Genomic DNA, 23,233 nt, shown 5'->3' on the forward strand with positions numbered 1-23,233 from the left:
TGTTTCCTACCTTTCTAAATATTTGAGACTGTCTGACAGGTGGCAACTTAACCCAGAGCTTGCAGAAGACTTGTATATTACTTGTGATTATGAAGAAAACCTTGCAAATACCTACTGAATGTCGTCAGTACAGTGAGGTCAACCTGTACCAGCAGATAACGCGAAACAGACACTACGTGTGCTACTGCATTTGAGAGGTCTGATGCCTGAAGGAAACCATTTGTATCAATATTCTTAACTTTCTTTTTACCGATAATTCTGGAAGGAACATTCAATTGACATGTTTTTTCTACAGTCAAAAGCACCACAGATATTACATACGGTAGTTTTCTGATCCTTGCCTCAATGAGAGCAGGTCGCTCGGGTTCCTTGGCGAACAGAATTAAAAATAAAGGCAGAAACGGCAAAAGCAAACTACAGAAGACTGAATTGGCCTGTGGGAATTATATGTACAGCTCACATTAGAGGGAAGAGGGACAAGTATTTCTTCTCAAAGCACGACAAAAGCCACCAACCCGTGCACCGCTCTGCCAGCGCGGGTAGTGACACACATTCAGCCTCTCGGGATTTCACGGTGTGGAGAGCCACTTGAGAGTCACTCTTGTGGTTACCATGTCATCCACTCCTCAGTGTGCTTTTGCTCTGCTACAGCTCCCAGTAATGATTTTTCCCTTTCAATAAAATATAATCAGCTCCTGAAAAGTTACATTTAAAAAACCTGAGAGAGAGGGCTCCTTACTTAAGCCCTGAAAGCTTCTTTCTTCAGATCTCGATGAATAAGATTTTATTCATTAATTTAGATGTAGATCAATTAACAGAATATGTTAGTTGCTTAGTCCTGTGTAAAAGCATATTTACTTCTGCTGTTTTAAATCCCACTTCAGAGTGACTTTGGACAGACTGTGTCAAACATCTAAGCCTACACTGTACCTGCTACATGCAAACCTGTTCCCTCCTGTTTTCCCTGACGGTGACATCTCGAGAACCCAGATACATTACGCTTTTTCCGTTTATGTGCTTGCAGAGTTATAAAATGACAGGTAACTTAATCAATGTTTTACTTATACAGATCTATTACTTCATCGTCTTACAACGACACATCGCACCTCAGGTACTGTCTAACCCAAAAGCTCTCCAAAACCGGTGTGACTTCCTCTGACTCTGCTTGCATTTGAACCAGGCCCTACATTGCTGTGACTCTCCGACAGGGCAGTAGGCTGGAAAACTTCCTAGTGCTTGGCATGCCCTTTTATCGGCAGATATTAGTTACACGGACATTTAATCATATATTTACAGGTACTCCCCATTCAAAGGTGCTCTAGGTTTAAGACTAGAAAAACAGGAGGAGGAAGAAATTCAGTGGTGAGCTGAGGAAAGCCCAGAACCAAGGGATGAATGTGGCTGGGCAGCCCTAACGTGTGCTTAATCGTCTGAAAGGCTGAACTGTCAAACGGGTTTGTGAGAAGGGACTAGAAAATAGAAGACAGTGTAGCTGAGGGGCTCAGAAAAGCAATTTTAAAAGCAGGGAACCATAGAAACAGCACACAGCTGAGTCAGTCGGACATGAGTGGAACAACAACAGCTTGAAACCAGGGAAGAGGGGCGAGGAGGCAATAGGTAAAAAAAGAGGAAGTTTGAGAAGGTGGCAGGAGTTTCTAAAGTAGATGAATTTCCCATCGTTCTCAGAGAGTGAAGAGGGTGGAGATGAGATTTCAATCAGCCAGAGACGATGAGGTAACAACAGAGCAAGCATGCCTCTGAGAAAGTCTAGACAAAAGTCGGAATGACTGTTTAGTTGTCACACTGAAGTTCAGGGTTTTCTAGTGATGGGTGTTTTCAGTGGTAGGCCTCTTTGGGTTCAAGAATGGAACTGCAGGAAACCTGCTTGATGAAAAGTGAGTGCAGTTAATATTCTGCCATCTTCTCTCAAATGTTGTGTTTGTCAATTCTCTGATGCTTTGAAAACGTGAGCTTGGAAAACTGACAATGAAACAACAGGAAGCGCGGAGTGAGATCGCTCTCACAGAGCGGTTGGCCTACGGATGCAAACCAGTCTCAAGCTTTTCTAAGGTGTTCCTCATCACAGTAGGTAAACTCCAGCTGCGTGAAGAGATGTTGTAACAGACAAAAAAAACCCCAAAACCTGTGAAGTAAAAAAGTTGACAGAGGAAAAATGCATTCCACTTCTGGAGAACATTCCCAGTCATGTCTCTCTCTGCTTTTCATGTAAAAAATGATGTTTTGGAAACCAGACGAACCTAGCGCTGGGGAAAACATCAGACAAAATTAAATATATATGTCTATGGGAGATTCACCATGAGAGATGGAGCAGTCAAATTTTCAACACCGATGCAAATTATTATACATTTTCTGGACATGCCTATTGTTAAAACATTGTCCGAAAGCTAATTTTAAAATGCAAACTTTGCTTCCTTTTGCCTCATGAAAAAATATAGCTTTAAACAAATTGAATTTGTCAATTAACAAGAATGAACATATTATATGCCAGATAGGCATTATATGCCACACATGGGCCAGATGTGTCACATACATACATTTCTTAATCTTAGGAAGTCCAACTACAGAACACCAACAAAAATGAGAACCGTGGTCTCAGCCCATACAGAAAAACAAAGTGTGTTCTGAAAAGCCTGTTTCAGAAAATAATAGTCGCACAGAAATTGTACAAGCAGCACTCAAAGGTTGTAAGTTCTCCCTGTTGTGCATTTTGTATTTCAGCTCCACTTTCCAGGCTTTCTTAAGTGTTTTCATCTTCTGCCTTTGGGCTGGTGAGAAATTGTAGATACTTCTGCATACACCCAGAGGACATGGTACTGAAAAACCTCTTTGGGGTATGACAGTCCTCAGCTTGCAGGCGGTGTTTAGGGCCTTGTTTTGCAAAGACAGCTTTCAATTTTCGGTGCTCCACATGTGGACAAAGCCCTCACTCCATCCTGCCTAACGCCGTGCCACAGACTCAGAGAAACACCTGCCAGAAACATAAACACTCAAGTAGGAGAAGGCATCCGCCGTGCCTGGAGATGCACGTTCTTCCACGCCTCTCCATCCTCTTACTCCTTAGGGGAGGACTGCAGCTCGTATGTTTTCACAACATATGCCACAACATATGTCAGGATGTCACCAATGCTGTATGGATCTTTATGACGTCACAGTGCAAACAGCATCGCGGGGATTTTTCAGATCTTTGTAGTATATGACTAGAGACAGCTTAAAAGCATACGTGTGAGGTGTTAGCGGTTAGGATCCTTCAATCTGGAGGTTTCAGACCTTTTTCTTCACCTGTAGCAGTCGTCTCTAGAGAGTATTCCATAATAATAAATTCTATAACATAGGGAAGCTCGCTCTACATTCCCTTCAGAAATCCTGTGAATTGTTGCTTTGTACTTGCCTAGACCTGAAATTCGGAGGAGTAGGCAGTACTCTTTTGGAGATCCTCCATTACTGATGGATGAGAGGCAGAAAACAGTCACATGGACCTTTCACCCCAGGGAATGTTCCTCATTCAGTCCTACATGCCCCATGCCATCCTTGCTGGTTTGTTTGTTGTTCTTCAAAATTATTTTCTTTTCTGACATACTTTTGTGGAAGAATTGTAGGATTCCAATGTACTGGTAAATTTTAAGGCATTTTTAAGCAGAAGAATGCTGGAGAGGAAGGTATATTTGAAAAAGACCTTGACTGACTGCAGAGCCCGCCACAGCTCACAAGCCTAAGCACTATGGAGAGTCTGTTCTGAAGAGCTTACCCAGGGGACAGAGTTGGTACACAGTCAGTTTTGAAGGGGCTCAGGTCCCATTTCAGCAACAGAAAAGAAGCAAATTCTTAAGATGTGCAAGACTCTGGATTCTGACCTCTCTGGCCTTTTTGGCTACATGTGCCAGGATGCAAGGAGCTTGATGCTGAGCACATGAAAGCTGTCTGAAAGTCCAATATGCCTGAAAAGCTGTCCCCAAAACCCAGCTCATCCAACACATTCACAGCAGCGCGGCAGCTCCAGGCTCGGTCACTTCTATCGTTAGTGCACCCCATCCTCGTGAGGGTGGAACCACAGAGCAGCCCTGCTGCCAACACTGCTGAGCCCTGGAGGAATACATACAGGAATGGAAACAAAGCCTGCCTCTGCAGATGTCCTTTTCCTTCTTCAGACTTTCCTGGGCTGATTTTAGCTACTCAAGAACACATCGTAACTGAAGTAGCTGAAATGAAAAATAATGAACTTTATCCTTAAATGTTCTTAGAGTTTGTATGAGAAGAATGAGAAAAATAACATAGATTGTGATTACACTAACTAGAAGGGTCAGACTGGTTCATGTAGGTAGTTTTTTGTTAAATAATAGTTAAATAGGGTTCATTTGTATTTCTAATTAGACAGGAGGTTAGCATAAGGTGATAGGCCAGTCATATTTCCATTAGTGTCATTTATGGTGTTCATGACTCTTTTTTAATAAACAGCACTTGGAATGTATTTGTTTACTGTTTTCTTTTTCATGTCCAGACTTCTGGGGCATCCAAACAAATTTCATAGTCTGAACCTTTTCCACAGGCTGCACATTGAGAGCCTATGGAAATATTTCCATATACATAATATGAGGACTTCATGTACAGCCATTGTAAGGCACAGTTATAGGACAAGACCTACCTTTTGTACTTTAACAAGGTAGGGAATCATGCCCAAGTTATGTTTAAGCAGTAAAGCAGTTTTTCACTTCTATAAAGGACAGGCAGATGCAGGTGAGGATTTTCTGCAACAGAGAGGTATAAAAATTTTCCTTTTTAGCCCATACTGCTCCTTTAGAAGTCTGGGGTTTGATGTTGTGCTGACTTTGCCTCTAGAAGAGATTACAGCTGCAGCTCTAAGATTGCTCTCCAACCCTTCAAGAACTGCTCCAGCATGGGTCCTTTTCATGGGGTACAGCCCTTCAGGGACAGACTGCTCCAGTGTGGGCCTCCCATGGGCTGCAGATCCTGCCAGAAACCTACTCCTGCATGGGCTTTCCACGGGCTACAGCTTCCTTCAGGGCATGTCCACCTGTTGCAGCATGGCTGCAGGGTGTATAGCTGCTCCGGTGTGGACAACCATGGGCTGCAGGAGGACAACCAGCTCCACCATGGTCTTCTCCACAGGCTGCAGGGGATCTCTGCTCTGGTGCCTGGAGTAGCTCCTCCTTCCCTTCTTCTCCACCAGTCTTGCTGTCTGCAGGGCTGTTTCTCTCATGTTTTCTCAGTCCTCTCTCACAACTGATGCATGGTGTCTTTTACCCTTTCTTAAATATGTTACCACAGAGGCACCACCAGCGTTGCTGATGGTCTCAGCTGTGCCCTGTGGTGGGTCCGTTTCAGAGCTGGCTGGAACCAGCTGTGTCTGACATGGGGGCAGCCCTCATCTCTTTTAGCGGGACACCAACCCTGCAGACCCTGCTACCAAAACCTTGCCACGTAAACCCGATACACCACTTCATCATAACAGGCTCAGTCCAGTGAGCTTGTGTGCAGGAGTGCTCCAGCAATGGCAGCTCCGTAAGTTCTGCCACTGATGTCAGAAGAGCTCTAATGGCATCACCTACATTGGTTTATGGTGGAGATCTAGCACAGAGCCATCACGCACCACCTAGCAGAGCCACTTAGACCTCATGGGCCAGTCTTTAAACCCAATGTAGTGCAGAAAGCTGAATAGGATATTGCAACACCGATACATTCGTTCACTTTTGAATATTATCATGCTGACTATTTATAAGCTAAGCAAACAAAAAACCCAAACAAAACTATTGTCTCCCGCCCCCTCCCTCTACAAACACTTTTGTGAAAAGTCTGTCTTTGTTGCCCCTTTTCAGCTCCACAGGCGCCACCAGCAGCAGCACCAGACACATACATTTTCAGTCCTGGTTTATCTAGACTTGTGATGAAGAGGCTGGTGCTAACACTGGTTAAAACAAAAAACTCCCCCCAAATAATCTCACCAATACTACAGCAATGGGTCTCTTCAGAAGATACATGTATGTGAAACTCAAGTACCAACTTGAGAGGTGGTTGTTTATCTGTGGTGGAAACAAAGCCCCACGGTCCCATCTATGATAACAAATGAGAACTTTGGCTCTTACCCAGGGCCAGCAATGGAGCCAACCAACACAGACCTAGCCATGGACCATTAAACGTGGGGCACGGCAGTGAAAGGAAGAGATTATCTGATTGTAGTGTATTGTTTTATCAGCAGTTGAGGACTACACTGTACAAATAGAATAAAAGTGTAACACATTCATACTCTTGCTTAGGAAAAGAGGCCTGGTTATAATTGTATTGTGCTCTACATTACATCATTAATGGCTGCTTAATTTGTACTGCCTTTAATTTATCCATGATAGTGCTACTATGATTACTTTCTATGCACCTGTCTCTGTTGTTGCCTTGATTTCTACACATGCTTTTTCTGTTTATTCCATAAAAATTGCATCAAAAGCTCTCTGATGCTTGGTCTATTTGTTTGTACGATGCAGACTAAAATGGAAATTAGTGCCTATTCATGGTCCCTGTGAAAGTAATACACTCAGAATTATACCTACTGTATTTTAGAATATGTTTTGCTAGAAACAGTGCCATCAAACAAGACAGCTATCAACAAAGTCTTATTTTGTCACAATCAGGAAAAAGACATCTAGCAGCAGTTTGTTCTGGAGCATATAAGAGGCTCTTTCAAGAATCTTAAATGCGATAATTTTTAGAGAAAGAACACTAATAGTTCACAACGCCACCAGAATTGTTCCTGGGTAATTTGTACCAAGACCTCAGGATTCAGCCTTGTCTCTCTGAAATGTCTATATCGGCAAAGATAATCTGCAAATGGAAGATTTTTTGTCTTTTGAAAACTGGTTTCCTCAATGTCCCCTCTCAAAATAAACCAGGCGAAGAATTACCATTCTCCTCTGCTTTGTCCAGAACTATCAGGTCTGGTTCAACTGGACTCTGTGGTAGATTTAAGCTTGTCAGATAAGATTTTTTTCTTGATTGCTAGTACTGCAAAGACAAATAGTTCTCAGGAATCAGGCTACATCTCTCTTTGATGGCTAATGAGTAATTGCCTGACTGGATTTGCACAGAACTATAACAGCTGTATCTGAGAAAGCATAAAGCACAAAAGGAATCCAGTTCACTATCTGCCACCACCTCATATAGTTTTAGTGGGAGTCAAATACATTGAAAAATATTTTTTGCCACATAACTAAGCACATGTAACTGAACATATATACAGTGCAGAAGCCATTTTTGACTGATATCTGTGTTGTAGGATTTTGGGAGATGTTTGCACAGACCAAAGACCTTGTCTCAGAGAAGAAGTAAATCTAGATGCACCTGAAAGCACCTTCCCATTGCTATTTTAAGGACTGTTTAAAGAGTAACAAGTGGGTGAGGGTGACTTCTAATGCAGGAACAAGTTCTGTACAATTTTAGCATCCTGAAAAAGACAACGTCTCTATAGATCAGAATAGCAATGATGAGATAAAGAATTATATTTTTCTAGTTATTACAGTATAGTCAGACATGGAGAAAAAAATCCCTCCAGTTGGCACTAATATTTTGAAGGAACTTCAGGCAGCAAGCTTCATGGAATGGAAAGTTATCACTATTTAAAGTCTTGCATTTCCCTGGAAATAAAAAGAATATAGAGAAAACACTATGGTGAATTAGTAGAATTAATCTTTTCCTTTTGGCCATTGTTTGGCAAATTCTTCCCTGGAAACGGTCAGGTTAAAGTCTGCAGGACAGAAATGTACGTTTTGGAACTAGCTGAAAGTATCTTTGGAGAATATGCTCCCTTTCATGTCCAAATGAAAATGCTTTTATGAGCAATGTTCCAGAAGAGAGAGCCTTTTCAAACCTGGGCATCGATAGTAAGAGCAACGCCACCAACCACCCAACTACCGCCCACAAGGGCTTTAGTTAACTCTGGCGATAAGCATACACAACAGCCTTTATAGAATGACATTAGGAAATATGAAGAAAAGCTGATGTAAGAAAGCCAAATTTATATGAGCCTGTCTCAACAGCACACTGCCTCTGGCTTTGAGCCCTTCGGGTTTCTCAAGAGTGTTCTGTGGACGGTTCCAGTTCAGGTTTCTGAAGGATGGGTGCTCACATCCCCTTGCCTTTCTGTATGGCTTTCCCGAATGTTCCCATTAACACAATCACAGATCTGAGAGATGACGAGCAGCACAAAGTAGGTAGCAAGTGCTCTGCTGTCTCATATTATTTGATGAGACATTTCTCAATTGGAGTGGAAGTAATGGAGAGACGCTCCTTATTTAGATTTTGAGAAGACTATACCCATCCAGTCTCTTTTAAAGAGCCTTTTAAATTCTGTACAAGCTCTTGCAACTCACTGTGAGCAGGTTACTGTTCTGCAAAGTGGATTACTTTGCCATATTTAGCAGTAAGTATTTAAGCTGTTGAGTAGTGGTTCTAGTATCTCTGGAAGGCAAGGGAGGCTCTTTGTGCTTCCCTCTTCCGTGTAAATAAAGAGTTTGCCAGAGACTGCAACAATTGATACTCCAGAAACAAGCCATTTATTTGAGTCACATCTCATAAGGGTGTCTTGTCATTGCTTTCTCCACAATACATCATTTTCCTCTCCTTTCCAAGCGTACCGTTTTCTAGGGCTGCTACTCATGGTCTATCTTATCCTTAGTAACGTTTTTTCTTAACCCTCTTTACTGCAGTGAGCTGATTCCTCCTGCTCCGCCTTACCTCTACAAGGCAACTAAGGAAAACTACACCAGCATGTGAAAAGCCTTATTGTGTTCAGCAAGCCCCAAGGCAGAGGACATGCTGAGAGCTGGGCCAGTGGTGGAGGTTACAGTGAAATGGACTTTTGGTACTGTTACTGTTACTGGCTTTTCTGGTTCAGGCATGAGTTTTAGAAACCTTTAGCCCCATATTACCTGCAGCTAAATAGAATGGGGATATCGTAGCAGGGTGCACAACTACCTTCCCCACATCATCTGTTGCAAGTTTTTGCATTTATTAAGGCCTTTATTAATTCCATAATTCATTCTATTAGTTCCACTGAGGTTATTACAGGGAGGCATTAACACCCTTCAACACAATTTACAAAGGTAATAAGAAATCTGGGGGGATCAGCAGGCAGCATTTTAAGAAAAGATGATTTTCAGGGATGCCTGTGTGGCACTCTGAAAAGTGAAGCTATTCAAAGTGCCCACAGTGACCCCTTAAAAGCAAACCACCTTGGCCAAACATATCATATTTTTATATTAACTGAAAATGGGGGGTAGTTAATAAAAGTGTTTAACCTGAAATTTTGAGCAACAAACCCCCCAAGTAGGCCATATATACACAAATAAAAAGGCTAGAATCTTGTATCCCTACGTGTTTTCTTGGGAAGAGCTTTTACTGATTGTGTTCTGCCACCTAGTGATCCAAGAAAGGAGAAATTGCAGCACCCCTGATGGGGTGGTGATGTGTGAAATCAAAACAAGGGTGATCAAGAGTAAAAGTAGCAGATACAGAAGGCAAGATGTGAACAGTGCTACTGTAAAGCCATGGAGAGGTCGGAAGAAAGGATGAAAGGAGGGAAGCAAAAGGCTTGGGAATACAACAGTTACCTGGTAAATGAAGCCTGACCTGAAATCTCAGTCTGGGCTCTGCCGTGGTTTTATTACGGCAGTCAAGGTAGCACAAGGAGAGAACTGATAGGTCTGAGGGAGTTTTGCAAGTTTTGCTAGGTGGTTTCAGGTCAAGCCAGATACCGTAATTGCTTATGCAAGGTAAATGTATTGTACAGAGAGTACCTCAGTTGACTTCAGCTGAGCTGTTCGCAAGAATAGTGTGTAACTGCAAGGACAAATTCCTTTTTTGAAATGCCTGGGCATGATTATTCAAAAAACTGTGGGGGCTGGATGTCTTTTACATGGTATTTGTGAACTGAAAATAGATAAATGCTTTTTTCAGTGGCTTCTTGGGAGGGAACCTGTAACACAGAAATGGTTCGAGCTAAACAGATAAGAGACTTTGGAGTCTTTCCCTGTGTAATAATTGGTGTAATATGGCCAAATAGCCAATTAGAGTCAAATGAGAGTTTTGTCGGACAAGTTCAGTCGGCAGTTAAGAATACTTGGAATATTTGGGGTCATAGAGATAATAAAGCAGCTATGGAGGGTATCTGGAATGGTGCAATGTAACAGCAGTCGTTTGGTATGGGGACCAATTTTTTTGTGTCCCTGCTGTTATTTGAGCTCAGATGCTACAGCAGTGCAATAGTGTTTCTTTAGAGAGAGGAAATAACGTTGGTTTGAACCTATCCACAGTCTTATTCCTTTATTTGAACCAGAGCTTTTAGTTTCGGGAAAGTGCCAGATTGGTGGAGTTGTATCTGTGTTGATCCATGTGTAAGAGCCTCTGACAGAAACTAGGCATGTAATGCATAGTACCTCATTACTTTCCAGTACAGAATCAGGCTGGAGGGAGCTCCCAGGTGTACAATCCCACAACTGCAAAAGCCCTGCTCTCCCGTTTCTGCTGTCTAACAATTTTTGCTGTACTGCAACTGCTAACAACACCCCCAGGCTACTGCTTCATTTCACAAGTCGGGAACGGAGACATCACAAAGCTGAGAAACTTTCCCAAGCACACATGGGCCTGTGGAAAACTCACAGCTGGACACAAATCCAGGTTTATTATCCTACGCACCGGGCCATTCTCCCTAGCATGGGGACTCCAAATGTTGCAATGCAATTGCTGCTGAGGTAGGCACACTTCCCTAGCATGTGGAAAACAAGTAAGCAATAAGACCCAAGTATAATATTTCTTACATATATTTAATCCTGGTAACATGCAAGATTTTGCACATAAAAACTCAAGAATTTCTCATTTCATCTAGCAAATGTGGTCCTGAACTGCCATCTATGCTTGCCATCAGGGAACATGCAACAATCTAGTGTAGGGTGCTCTCATCTCCCCAATATTTCTAGCCCCCTGACACCAAAGGCACCAATCAATATAGCAAAAAGAAAATATCTGTTTTCACTATGGCAACCATGGCAACCTGTGCATTCTGATCAATGACTTTTGAGGCAGTGCACTGGTTGCTATAGCAAATCCCTATGCTGCAGAATGCCATAGCAACAAGAAAATGCTTTGATTTTTTTTTTCCCTCTGTTAAACCATCACGAAGTAGTTCTGAGCTAAAGAGTAAACTGGTTTTCACCAGTCTGTTTTGCCAAATATTCTCAGGCAAAACAGAAGCATGTGTTCAGTTGCACTGATCGTTATACAATATTGTATTACTTGAAGTACTTTCATTGGCTCCTGTGGACTGATAGACTTTAAAACCAGCTTGAAATCAGTATCAAATCCAAGGAAACAAATTCTTGTCTGATTTACATTGGTATAAGCGTATGGTAACTCCAGCTTTAGTGAAGATCTCCTAAGTTTAGACTGACATAAACAAGAGGAGAATTTGATTCAGCCTCTCAAACATGAAAGTTTTGTAACCTGCCACTTGATGTTTGGTATCACATAACAGCTTAGGATAGCAGCAGGCATACTTATTCTGTGGGCCGGCTTGCAGAGTCGGGATGGTGCCACATGGGTGAACTGTGCCCACAAACTCCAAACTCGGGGCCTCACACCAGCTGCCCCCAGGGCACGTCCGCCTGTGCCGCTGGCTGCCAAGCAGGGCTCTGTGCTCCCTGTGCCACGTACCTCACACGGGCAGAGAGCTTCTCTTGCCCTGCACCAATGCCCTAGACACAGATTTGTCTTCTACCACTGCTGGTGGGGCTGAGGTTTAGAGCCACCTTCCCAGCTATATGTCACTGCTGAGCAACATGCTTAAGTGACTTTAAAGATACCTGTATCTAGCTGAAATCTGAAGGTCTGTTAGTGATTCACACTCACAAAATTTGGGAACCATGGATTTATGGCACTGCGTGGTGGGAAGCAGTCTAACCACCGCATAGCAAAAACTGTTTCAGTCTGCAGAAGAAAAGAATTGGTATTCATATTCTGCCTGTTTGGCAGCTTGTCTCTCTCTACTCATGTCTTTTATGAGAAAGAGGTGATATCTGGTTTGGAGAACACTTACTTGGATCCATAACTTGCTGTATATGACTTGCCTCTTTGACATAGTCAGTTATTCACATGTTCACAAAGTTATATAGGTTGCAAGTGCTGTTGTGGTATGTAGAACTGGAAAAAGAGTTTGTTTCTAAAAGTGTGCTTGTTTTTTCCAAATGCTTCTCAGGCAATTAAAACAGAAATATTCCTGTTCCCTACTACCCTTGCCTCATTTACATATTTCAGTGCTTTTCTAGATTGGGGACAGAGAGAATTTGTCTTACATTAAGAATAGTTTTCTTTGATTGTATATGCTCTGAGCATGATAAGGGCTAAACAGTATGTTTCCTGGAACTGTTGTACACTGAACTGTGTAAAACATTTCCTGGAATTATTATTGGTGATTTTTAGTGACTAACTAACACCCTGTGAATGCTACAGTACAAAGCTCCACAAGGCTATTAGATACTTACTGACATCCAGTGGGTAGCTTCTGGGGGTGACAGATTGAGTCACGCCACCTGTGCTTCATTAACTTGTCATCTGCATTAGTTACAACCTATTGTGCACTGCCATGCCAGTAACTGCAAAGCAGTTTTTGCCCTTTTTTGCAAGACCTTTGAAACAGGATACCTCCACGTAGGCTTCGTTTGTTATTTAATCCATTATTTCCAAAATGTTCATATAGAGCTTTGAATCTATACAGAGTGCTAGCAAGCATTTGATTAAATCAAACGTTTCTTCTCAGGTCTATGTTGCAGGTTCATTGTCACTAGCAATCGTGTTGTCGGAAATGTGTTCCTGGGCACTGACAGTTCAAGGTCCAAGCTGCCAGGTTAACCTCGAGCGGGTGAAATGCACGGTTCCCTTTTTGGGTGAGAGAGACACAAAGACCTCTACACTGAACTCCTAGCACCATCACAGGGACAGAGGGAAAACAGTCACCTGGAAGCGTGATGGTACTTGTCAGCAATCCCCTTCTGCTTTCGCTGCTTTTTTTGCTACATTTAGGATGCAATGTCCCATGTATATCATCTTTTGATTAAGTCATCAGCAAACCAGGTGGGCAATCTCTTTGACCAGGTGTAGGTACTGCAATGTCACATATACTCTGCTAAAATTGCCTTCCATGTAATCCTGCTATAGACGAGTCCTAAAAAAGAAAAGAAAACATACCACATCTCTTCCGTGAGAGGAAGGCTGCAGCCTCAAGCTATATGAGAGGCTTTTTTAGAAGTTCATACATTGTTGTCTTTATTAGCCGGAGTAGCCCTTTTAACCAGCTGACAATTGCGGGAATGGGAAGAGCAGCCATTTCAAAAGGCTAATATTAAATAGAGCATGTAGGGAGCAGCAAGGAGGGAGAGTGCCAGTGATGACTTATAAACCAAGGTGGGGGGTGGGGGGTAGGGTGTGTTCTGTTTGACAGTGAGAGTTAATATTTCTGATTAATTTCCCTTGAAAGAATATATTTCTCTATTTCAGACTCTAAACTTATTTGAAAGCTAAACCCTTCTATAACTAGGATGCTGGCTAAAAATTGTGGACCAAACCCATGCAGTTTCTTCAGGACAGGGTTTGCATAAAATATTTAAGCATATATCTGCCATAATCAGGATTAGCAACATTCTTTAAAAGTACTGAAAACTGAGGTTACCTAACAATATGAAACCCGTGATAAAAATCACAAGTAGTAGTAATACTGGCTTTTATAATTTTTCAGAGGATTACAGGAAACTAGCATCTTTTACAGTGAGTCCAAATAAATGCCCCCTGAAAATAGCTGTGCTGGCAGCTAAGTTTACAGAACTGGATCTCCCAGAAGAGATTCTGCAATAATTAATGGAAGATTGAAAAGTTAGTTATTGTTTTATCAGAATAGACTAGTTCATTTCCATCTACACAAGTTTTATTTGGAGGGTATGTCAGGACTTTCTGATGTTCCTGTATTTCCGTTCTCAGCTTTTTTTTCATGTCTTTGGCATTAACAGTGTCATAGGATAGGAATACGTAACTAGCAATCTTTTGCAAAACAATCTGCAAAGAGCTGTTCAGTTTTGAGGTCCATGAAAGGTCTGAAGCTTAAAAACATAACAGACTTTCCTCTTTAAGAGGATCTTCTAGAGGTCTTCAAGACCCATTAATGCTGCTTTCACAGGGACTAGTCAGATTGTGACCTGATTTTACCCACATTTGATTTGCAGCACAGCTCTGTTGTTTCTGGTTTGGGTTCCTGGTTAGTGACTCCAGGACCAATTTTCACAATTGTTAACAAAAGATTGCGAAGAACCAATACAGGAAACTTTCCTTGGAGTTTGGACATTTCCATTCATATGAGTTACCTCTAAAGAGGGACCAACCTCCTGAATCAAGATGTGGCTTGGACACCTCTGTGGGCAGGAGGGGGACTGGGGCACACAGTGGCTAGTCCCTGATTTGGGTGCTTCGGTGACCAAGCAGGTGAGGTGCAACACATGTTAGCAGCACAGTTCACGTGCAGCCATAGTTACCGGAAGAAATGTGCAGAGATTTCTGAGAACAGTGTCATTTATCTTTGTGCAGTAAAAACACTTCTAGTATCAAAAAGAGCAGAAATATTATTAGGAGTGGATGGCAATTCTAAATATTATTTCTAGTTCACAAGTTTCTGTAAGTGGCAGTCAAATCCTCTGAATCTGATTTTCTTCTTGCCTACAGTACTTTAATTCTACGGATTCATCAGTTTCAGGGTAGAAATGAAATCAAGAGAATCAGGCTCTTGATCAGAAATGTTTTCCTTCTCTTCTGATCTGTAACGGGAGAAGAGATCTGCAGCAAGAGATGTCTTCTATTTATCCCAGTTTAATTTATGAGTAATTCCAAGTAAGTCAGAGGAATTGGGCTGGTAAGAGATGGAAAATAAAGGTTGGGAGCGGGGGTTCACACTTGTTGTGAAAAAGGAAAATTTTTATTACCTTTCTACCAAGGAACATAGCTCTTATTTATGACCTATCCCCCCCCAAAATTAAGGTTTAAACCAAGTGCAGTGAAAAGCAGGTCGATCGAATATTTGGCAACATCCTTTCCAGGAACTCAGGCTGTAGTTTCCTCCAGGGAAGATCTCCTGTGAATGATTTACACTGGGGAAGGAAATAAAAGCAGAAATCAGATATACTCCCTTTCTCTTATGGGAATTTCTCTCTCTCTTTCTCTCTCTCCCCCCTGCCCCCCACCCTATATATGTAGTACATGTATATATACACACACATATGCACATACACATGCACACACTCATGCACACACACACACACTTACACACTTTCTCCAAAGCAACTTTAAATGTGTTAAAATTTTAATGATAAATGAAACAGAGAGAAGACTTTCCAAACACCAGCCGTGTGCCATGACCGGATGTTCTCCCTTTTTATCGGGGTGATGCGTGGTTTTCTATATAAAGTCCTCATGCCTTGGGTATATCTTCCTAGATAACTGAAATGATTGAGGGTTTCACTTCACTATTCAAGGTTTTTGCATTTTTGAAGCATTTGCTCAACATTGATTCTGGTGAAAACAGAGCAAGTTCTGTCTTTGTAGCGACCTGGTAGAGTTAAAATTAGCGTGATGAGGAAAAGTTGGAGTGGTGAAGAAACGTGACTGAAGGAATGTATCCAGTATCACAGATGATTTTTACTGTGCAAAAAAGTTTTTGACACTAGTTCAATGGTATGATAAACTCATTTGGAACATCAGGTCACCAGGACAGAAATTTCCTGCAGCGATATGCAAGCGCTGATGTTCAGGCACAAGCTGGTGATCTTGATACCAACATGAATAATTTTTTAAAATTACATTTTTGTGAATAGTTGAAATCTAAAAATGTTACCATAAAAATAAGGCCACCTTACGTATTGTATATGCCCATATTCAAAGCTACATTTTATGCCAAGGCATGGAAGGAAGAAATATATGTGTCAAAAGAATAATACAGAAAAAAAAAATCACCTGAAGTTAGGATTGGAATTTTGATTCCTAACATGAGGACTTAAACATCATAAGAAATTTCAAGTTGCCACAAGTCTTGATACTAAGAAGATGTAACAAGATACTTCTCTACTACACACACAAAAACCCTGTTTTAATTAAGCGAGGGGGTGTGAAGGCAGATCCAGTGAAATCAAAACAATTCTGAAAAATTTCCCCATTTGAGGATTTTCTCGAGAGAATTCTTGCAGGTTAGATTACAGAAACATCACTGTTACATTTACATTGTATGTTTTTGTTGTAGACAAATGCCCAATGTTAGAACATTGTCTTTGTTAAAAAAAATGTGAGAAGAAGGATTAAGTTCTTTTACTTTCAATACCATGGAAAACAGATGAAATAGAGTGTTTATTTCTAAAGCAACTGGTTGTGAAAATGGAAAAAAAAAGTGGCATATTGGACAAATTTTAAAGGTTCTTGCCATAATCTAAATACATAGAGCTTTGGTTCTTTGTGAGATAGTGTTAAGTATGTCTAAATATATTCCTTATTTAATATCATTATTTCTTTCTTCTCTATCTTGGATAGAGAATTATCAAGTACAATTTACCTCAGAATATTTTTCTACTTCAAATGTGTGTAAAGTTTTCTATGTAAACAGGCACGATTACTAGTATCTTCAGCCAGATTCATAGACAGCAGAAGGAAAAGCTCCTCGCTTTTTTCAGCTAGAGTTATCCTCAAATACTATGTTAACATTATGTTAGTTCAAATATTTTGTTTATTTTTTGTTAATATTTGAGATGAGCCTGAGCTAGACCATGAATCTTTACATGGTAATCTATCTTTAGCCTTTCAGGAAGCCCAGGTTTGGACAAAGATGTTTTGAGTTCCCTGCTGGTTCTGTTTGTGTTTGGCACATAACAGAGAAATACTCAAGAAAAGGAAAACAATTCAGCGGCATTAAAATATTAATTTCTTTAAAAGATGCAAGTTCATAGAAAGCAGGTGCCTAAGAAAAAAAGCCAAATGCAAAAAGTAAAATTAGGCTTTCAGAGAATATGTGAACTCCCTAAATTATGCTGACAGAAGGATAAAGAGTTCCTCAATACCTGGTGAAGAGTTGCTGGCAGCATTCAACTAGCTCTGTGCTGTTGACCGGGAAATCTGTGGAGTTGAAGGCATTTCCTAACAATATGTGGCAAGGAACTTCCAGACCAGGGACAGTCAGCATTCCTGTGAAATAAGTAACAATTTTCTTAATGAGTAATGAAAAGGAAGAAGATTTGGGGATGTCAGTCGCCGGGGCATGGTCAGATGAAACATTCTGGCTGATACGAAATCAGCCCTCCGAGATGGTTTTGTAAAGGTGCAAGATTAAGACCCTTGAACTGTGTGATTTTTAAAAAATCCAAATCATTTTACAGAACTGGATTAAGGAGTGACCACAAACATTTTTTTTTATATGTAGAAATTAAACTATGGTAGCCTGTTACATTTCATAGAACAGTTTGTTTTTCTGCCCCTTTTAATGCTACTAGAATGTTATGCTAATGGCTTTCTCACTGCTGGGTCAGTGTGCTTTCAACTAAAATGGAGCTATGCTGCATTAGCAGTGCACGTAAATACAGGACCTTTTTTTTTTGTTTTAAATGGAGATAGTTCTGGTTTATTTATCTTTGCTTTGCTAGATGTTCTCCAAAATTTCCTATAAATAGTAATGTTAGCATTCATTGTCGTAATGGAGATACAAAAATATCACAGTGACAGATCCTTCTTGTACACAGTGTTGTGGAACCCGGACACATTTTTAATATGTTCTTATCTTAATTGGGGTAGTAGAAACTGCTTGTCTCTTTTACCTTCTTCTGGGCATAAGGAAAGCATTTGTCACGGCAGGAGTGGGTGGAATGTAATTTTCTTTCCAAAACAGGTTTTATTGTTTTGGAACGATTTCCCAGTGGCTGTTCACAATTTTATTCTTAAGGCCAGGATTGTGAAATGACACATTTTAGTAAGACTTCCTGATTCTTCAGTTATACAGAGTAGTGTCATGTATTAAAATATTATGGAGGGCTGTGAGACTAATGACATTTCAAGTGTACTAATTCTAAAACCTTCAGAAAATAGTGTGGGCTTATCCTTAAAATGTGTATGTTTCTATCGCTGCAGTGAACGCAAAGGGATAGGGAAGGTGTGGTAGAAACAGACATGCTCTTTTCAGCTCCATGAAGCACCAAGATCTTTCTTCACTGGAGGAATACGAGTGCTTTAACTTTCATCATGCAATTCTGCACATCACAAGCTCAGAAAAGAAAGCTGGGAAATACTGGGGGTAAATTTTACCTGCTGAATCATATCTGGTCAATTAATTAATCTTTTGAATCGTTAATATTATGTTCTTTTTAATTTCTTCCCTAAAATGGCTATTGCATTGTGACTTTTTACTCTCTCTTGAAGGTGAGACTTTGAAAATGAGGATCTGCTGTTGAGTCCCACCTTAGGACAGTTTCATTAACTTAAATGTTCAATGGGAATACTATCAGCCCAAAATATCAATTTAACATTAAGGCAAAAAGTTGTCCAGCTTCCCCCTTGCTCCTTCTCTGTTACACCCTCCTTTCATTCCACTTCTCTGTTTCTGCTCCATAATTACTTCTGTATTCCTGTAGCCAGAGGTGTGGAGGAGGGATTGTAACTCATCTATAACTTGCTTTGTTCATGAGTCATGTGTTACACACAGACTAACAAAAAAAAGAAATAAGACCTAATGGAAGAAATAAAATAAATCTTTTCATATTCCAATTTTCAGGAACCTTTCGTTGCATATTGACTTTAATCCCGCCAAACCCGAAAATACTAGCGTTTGAGTGACAGGAGCTGCCCAGACGTGTCTCTTACACCGACGCACTGCCATCCTGCGGTCACCGGCTGTAAGAGACACCAAACTTGGGTACGGTACCTGCAACACAGGCTGTCATGAAACAGGCGACGGTTCCCGCAATCATTGCTCTGAAAGCACCACCAGCTATTTCCTTTTTCTTTGAGGGAGCAATGCTTGCTAGGGAGAAAATTAAAGTGTGTGTCAAACATACATACATACAGACACAAAGAAGATGAACCTGCCAGCTCTCCCACCACAACAGGAAATTCCCACCCTGCAGTTTGAACCAGGAGAAACAAGGAGGGAAAATGAGACATTTTTAGTGCGCTTGCAGGCTACCAATGTTGGCTCTTTCCGTTAAGAAGGTGGCTTGTGTATGAAATGTCAACTTCTGTTTGCTTTGGCAGTTTGCACATCTGTGCTGGCCGATGGCGGCTTTCAGCTGCAAACCCCAGGCACAGCACCGGCGTCTGCCTCCACGGCTGGGTCCTGCTCCTCCATGCTGCCCCACTGCTGCCCCCACCTGGGCTACAGGGTGAAGGCGTCCGCCGGCAATTCTGGCCGCCCAGTGAGGAACCCAGATGGTGTTTCATTTTTTTTTTCCCCCCTCGAGATCTGAAAAGCGGTTTTCCTTTCCCCTCCCTTTTCCCTATAAGCCTACTGCATATATGTGACATTTTTACAGGAAACAGCCAAGTGGTCTTTCAAACCAGCAGGCTACAGATGTGGTTTGCTCCTCCTGAAGCTTGAGGGCTGTAGCAGCTCAGGCTCGCAGTGGGAGGGCTGGACAGGGAGGCCTATTGGCTGGGCTTGGTCCCCTCCCATTGCCCTCAGCCCCTCTCCCAGTACCTCCATGCCAAAGCCTGTGCCGCTCTGGGAGCCCTTCCATGCACAGCTGGGTCTTGGCAGAGCAGGTGCTCAGCCCCTAACGCTGCTAAGCTTCACCCGCAGCCTTCCTTTGGGTGTTTTCTTTGGGATTTGCTTGCCAAATAAATTGTCAATGAGAGGAGTTCTTACTCAGGCCTCCTATTACCAGTCCCAGAGAGCCAAAGTTGGCAAACCCACAAAGAGCATAGGTGGCAATGACTTCAGAGCGAACCTGGAAAACAAACACACACCCTGTTGAGTGGTTTGAGACAGCCCGTCCTGATTTAGAGGTTTGAAAACATGGCATTGTGTGGCTTAGGGCTCCGAGTGGCTGGCCGAGTGTGCAGCTTTCAGCAATGTAAGCTCATTCTCTTGCTGAAAGGCGCAGGCTTTCATAGCCACTACCCATATGAGGACTCATAAACCATGTGATGGTTTTATTTTTCATGTGTATTGCTGTGTCTTGTTGAATTGAGTACTAGTAATTAAAGACAAAAAATAATTCTTATCTTACTAGTGGCAATTTAGCTGCTGTTTTTTGAAGGTATGAGTCAGAGAGCTTTAACTCAGCTTGTTGTTCATAGCTGGACTGCCTCTATAACATTTGGTTGAAACCTCAAGTTTTGTATGTATCCCTTACTTCTTTGTCCCTGAACAAGCAGAGGGCTCCATGTGCAAAGCTGCTCTGTGTGTGCTCCACCCTGTGCACAGAGGAAGAAAAGGGACATGGGTCTCCTAGAGAGTGGGTGCTTTGATGTGATAACAGGCAGAGGGCCATTATGATTTTGGAATCCCCATTAGCAACTTATTTCTTTCCTGGCTTCAGCCACCATCCTCCCCTTGGGCAACACCAGCTCAGTCTGGACCTCAGAGCAGAGACAAGGCTGGATTGGCCTTTGCCCCCATGGAGGGACCCCTCACAGGACAAAAAACGACTTTGAGTGAAGTCCAAGACTACAAACCTTGCAAACCTTGAGACAAATGTAGTTCAAACATTTTGGGAAAGGAGGCAACATGTCTCAGCAAATGGATTTTTGCCCCCATGGCAGCTCTGAACTCTTATTTACTGTGTTTTAGGCTCAAGCTGAAGACACTTGAGTGAGTGTTCTAGCAGGTTTCCTGTTTATTAGAAGTTTCTCTGTTTCCATTCCTGTTTTATGAAAACCAATTTGTAGATATTTTCAATCACTGCACATATGCAGGAAAATGCTTTTCAACTACCCACTCTACCTGCTTTTCCTAGAAAAGGCTTTGTGTACTGTGATTTCCCTGCTTTCATTTGCACTTTCCTAGCTCTGAAAACAGGAAGCCTTGTTATTACTGACTCAGGTGAGGGAGTTCAGAAGACCGCTTGTTTGCTCGCTCTGACTGAATATCTGTGCCTGGATGTATTCTGAAGCTGAAGAGGAATTAAAAGTGGAAATCAAGCGCACTCTCACCTGAACTGTTGTGCCATAATTAAAATGGTTACTGGGCAATTTTTACTGGTGTTATGAATCAAAATTATTTTTATATCTCAGAGTTTTTTACCATGGAAGCTTACATAGCTTTATATAGGTATTAGAAGTTAAAATGAAAGGTTTATATGACATCTTTAAAAAAAAAAAAAAGAAAACAGGTGAAATACTGTTGATGGGATCTGAATTTTAAGGTTGACTTCCAGATTAAAAAAAAATTCACTCATTCAGGAGTTTAGAGCCATATTCTCCTTGTAGAACATAGCGTGACTATAGTAGGGCAGATAAAAGGTCCATCTAGTCCAGGATCCTATTTCCAGGATCCAGGAACTCTGGATGGTTAGGCAAGTGTGTGAGTATTTGATCAGAGCACTTGGCTTTCTACCTCCACTTGTGAAATGTGTTCTGGTAATAAGGAATGCAAGTGGTCAGGAACATGTTTTTCGTTTTGTGTAAAGCAAGTATCCACAGCATCACACCAGATCAAATGAAGATTAAAAGCTGTACAAAAGGATGTTTCCTAATTAAGAGTCCTCTACAGTGACAGTTTGTCTTGATTTGAAGAAGAAAGTCCAGCACAGGTGTAAAGCCAGATATCATGAGTTTTGTTGCCTGTGCTTAGAATGAGGACAAATTCAGCCTAGGCTTGCATGTGGATGCCAGATGAGGGAGCAATCATGGCGGCAAAGGTCAGCCTCCATCCCTGCATGCGCTTTGCCCCTGTGCATATACCTAGCATGCCCTTTGAACTGCCATCCTCTAGGTTTCTTCCTCAGGAATTATGTATCCTGTTGGGTGAATATGGGTGGACGTGTGAATGACAGGTGGGCCCAGCCTTTGGCTGGAAATCCTTGTGCAAACTAACTTTCATCAGCAATTGAAAAAACTGGTTGGACTCCATGCTGCAACGGAGGTATATGCCATGTAATACATGTCTTGTGTTACTGCCCTCTGCACAGGGGACAATAACTTCCAGGAGAGGTGTGCCAGTAGTATCTTAAATGCCATCAGCTAAAGCTTGCTGGATGCCTGTCTTGAAGCTTAATGCTTGGCTAAACCTCTGCAGGCAGGAGGATCCTCCAGTTCTTACCCAGGATTTTCCTGGGAGAGTATCTCATACAGAAATGCTACCTAAGAATGAGGTGAGAAGAAACTCACCTTGAAGACAGCCTTGGAGTACGCACACTGTCCTGTTCCCCAAAACTATGCCTTTCTTTTGGTATGTTTGTTTGAGATAGCTAGTGTGATGACAGTCATGGCAGCCTCACAAAGCAATGCTGCATTTTCATAATTGAACTCTGTCATTGAAAAACACACTTTAGAGTAATATGCCATGATTATCCCTTTGTGGGATATTAAAACATAAGATGAGTTTCAGCAGAAAAGTATTAGATCCAATAAATCTGTAGAATAGAAAATGTTACTTACAGTCATATATTGTTTCACACCATGAATGTACATGCTCCCACCCTTTTCTCGGTTGTGAATCAGTTTTGAGAGGCGCTCATAAGCCACAAATTCATTGAAGAACGTTTTGTAACCTAGTAGTCCACCGACAATAAAACTGTCTTCCCAGTCTACCCCCATCATGAAAGAGAATGGCATAAAGACATAAGCACAAATGTTCTGCAAAATATATAGGACAAAGCAGGTCAAAAGATATGGTTGGTCAAAGAACAATGGCATGTGATAAGTTCTCTAAACTTAAAATAAGGATGGTTTCATTTCAGCAGAGGAAAATTGCCCTTGAGTTCTTACTGCCAACATGTCTGGGAGACTGAGGGTTTATAATAGTAAGGTATGCTTGATTAATTTTTAAAAGACTAACCCAAAATCTAGATATAACAAAGTAATTAGGTATGTCCCTAATTTTACACCTAAATTTACCTAAAGTAAACCAAAAGTTTCTGTGCCTTTTTTCCCCAGCAATAGCTTCAGATTGGGCATAATGTTTGAAGCAAAGGAGGGTTCAGTTAAAAGA

The 23,233-nt window shown here is 41.5% G+C and overlaps 1 protein-coding gene across 1 annotated transcript in view; it reads right to left on the reverse strand.

The window, feature by feature from the left end:
* Positions 1-15,088: 15,088 nt before the first annotated feature.
* The window catches only part of SLC28A3 (solute carrier family 28 (concentrative nucleoside transporter), member 3), a 41,276-nt gene continuing 33,131 nt past the window's right edge, over positions 15,089-23,233 (reverse strand). The window contains exons 14-18 of the mRNA XM_009586513.1: positions 22,681-22,878; positions 19,946-20,027; positions 19,007-19,105; positions 17,157-17,280; positions 15,089-15,203 (exon numbers count right to left, since the gene is read on the reverse strand). Coding sequence (XP_009584808.1) covers positions 15,089-15,203; positions 17,157-17,280; positions 19,007-19,105; positions 19,946-20,027; positions 22,681-22,878 — 618 coding nt within the window. The remainder of the gene's footprint in view (positions 15,204-17,156; positions 17,281-19,006; positions 19,106-19,945; positions 20,028-22,680; positions 22,879-23,233) is intronic.

This window comes from Fulmarus glacialis, unplaced genomic scaffold (genome assembly GCF_000690835.1).
Source record: "Fulmarus glacialis isolate BGI_N327 unplaced genomic scaffold, ASM69083v1 scaffold14381, whole genome shotgun sequence".
NCBI lineage: Eukaryota > Metazoa > Chordata > Aves > Procellariiformes > Procellariidae > Fulmarus > Fulmarus glacialis.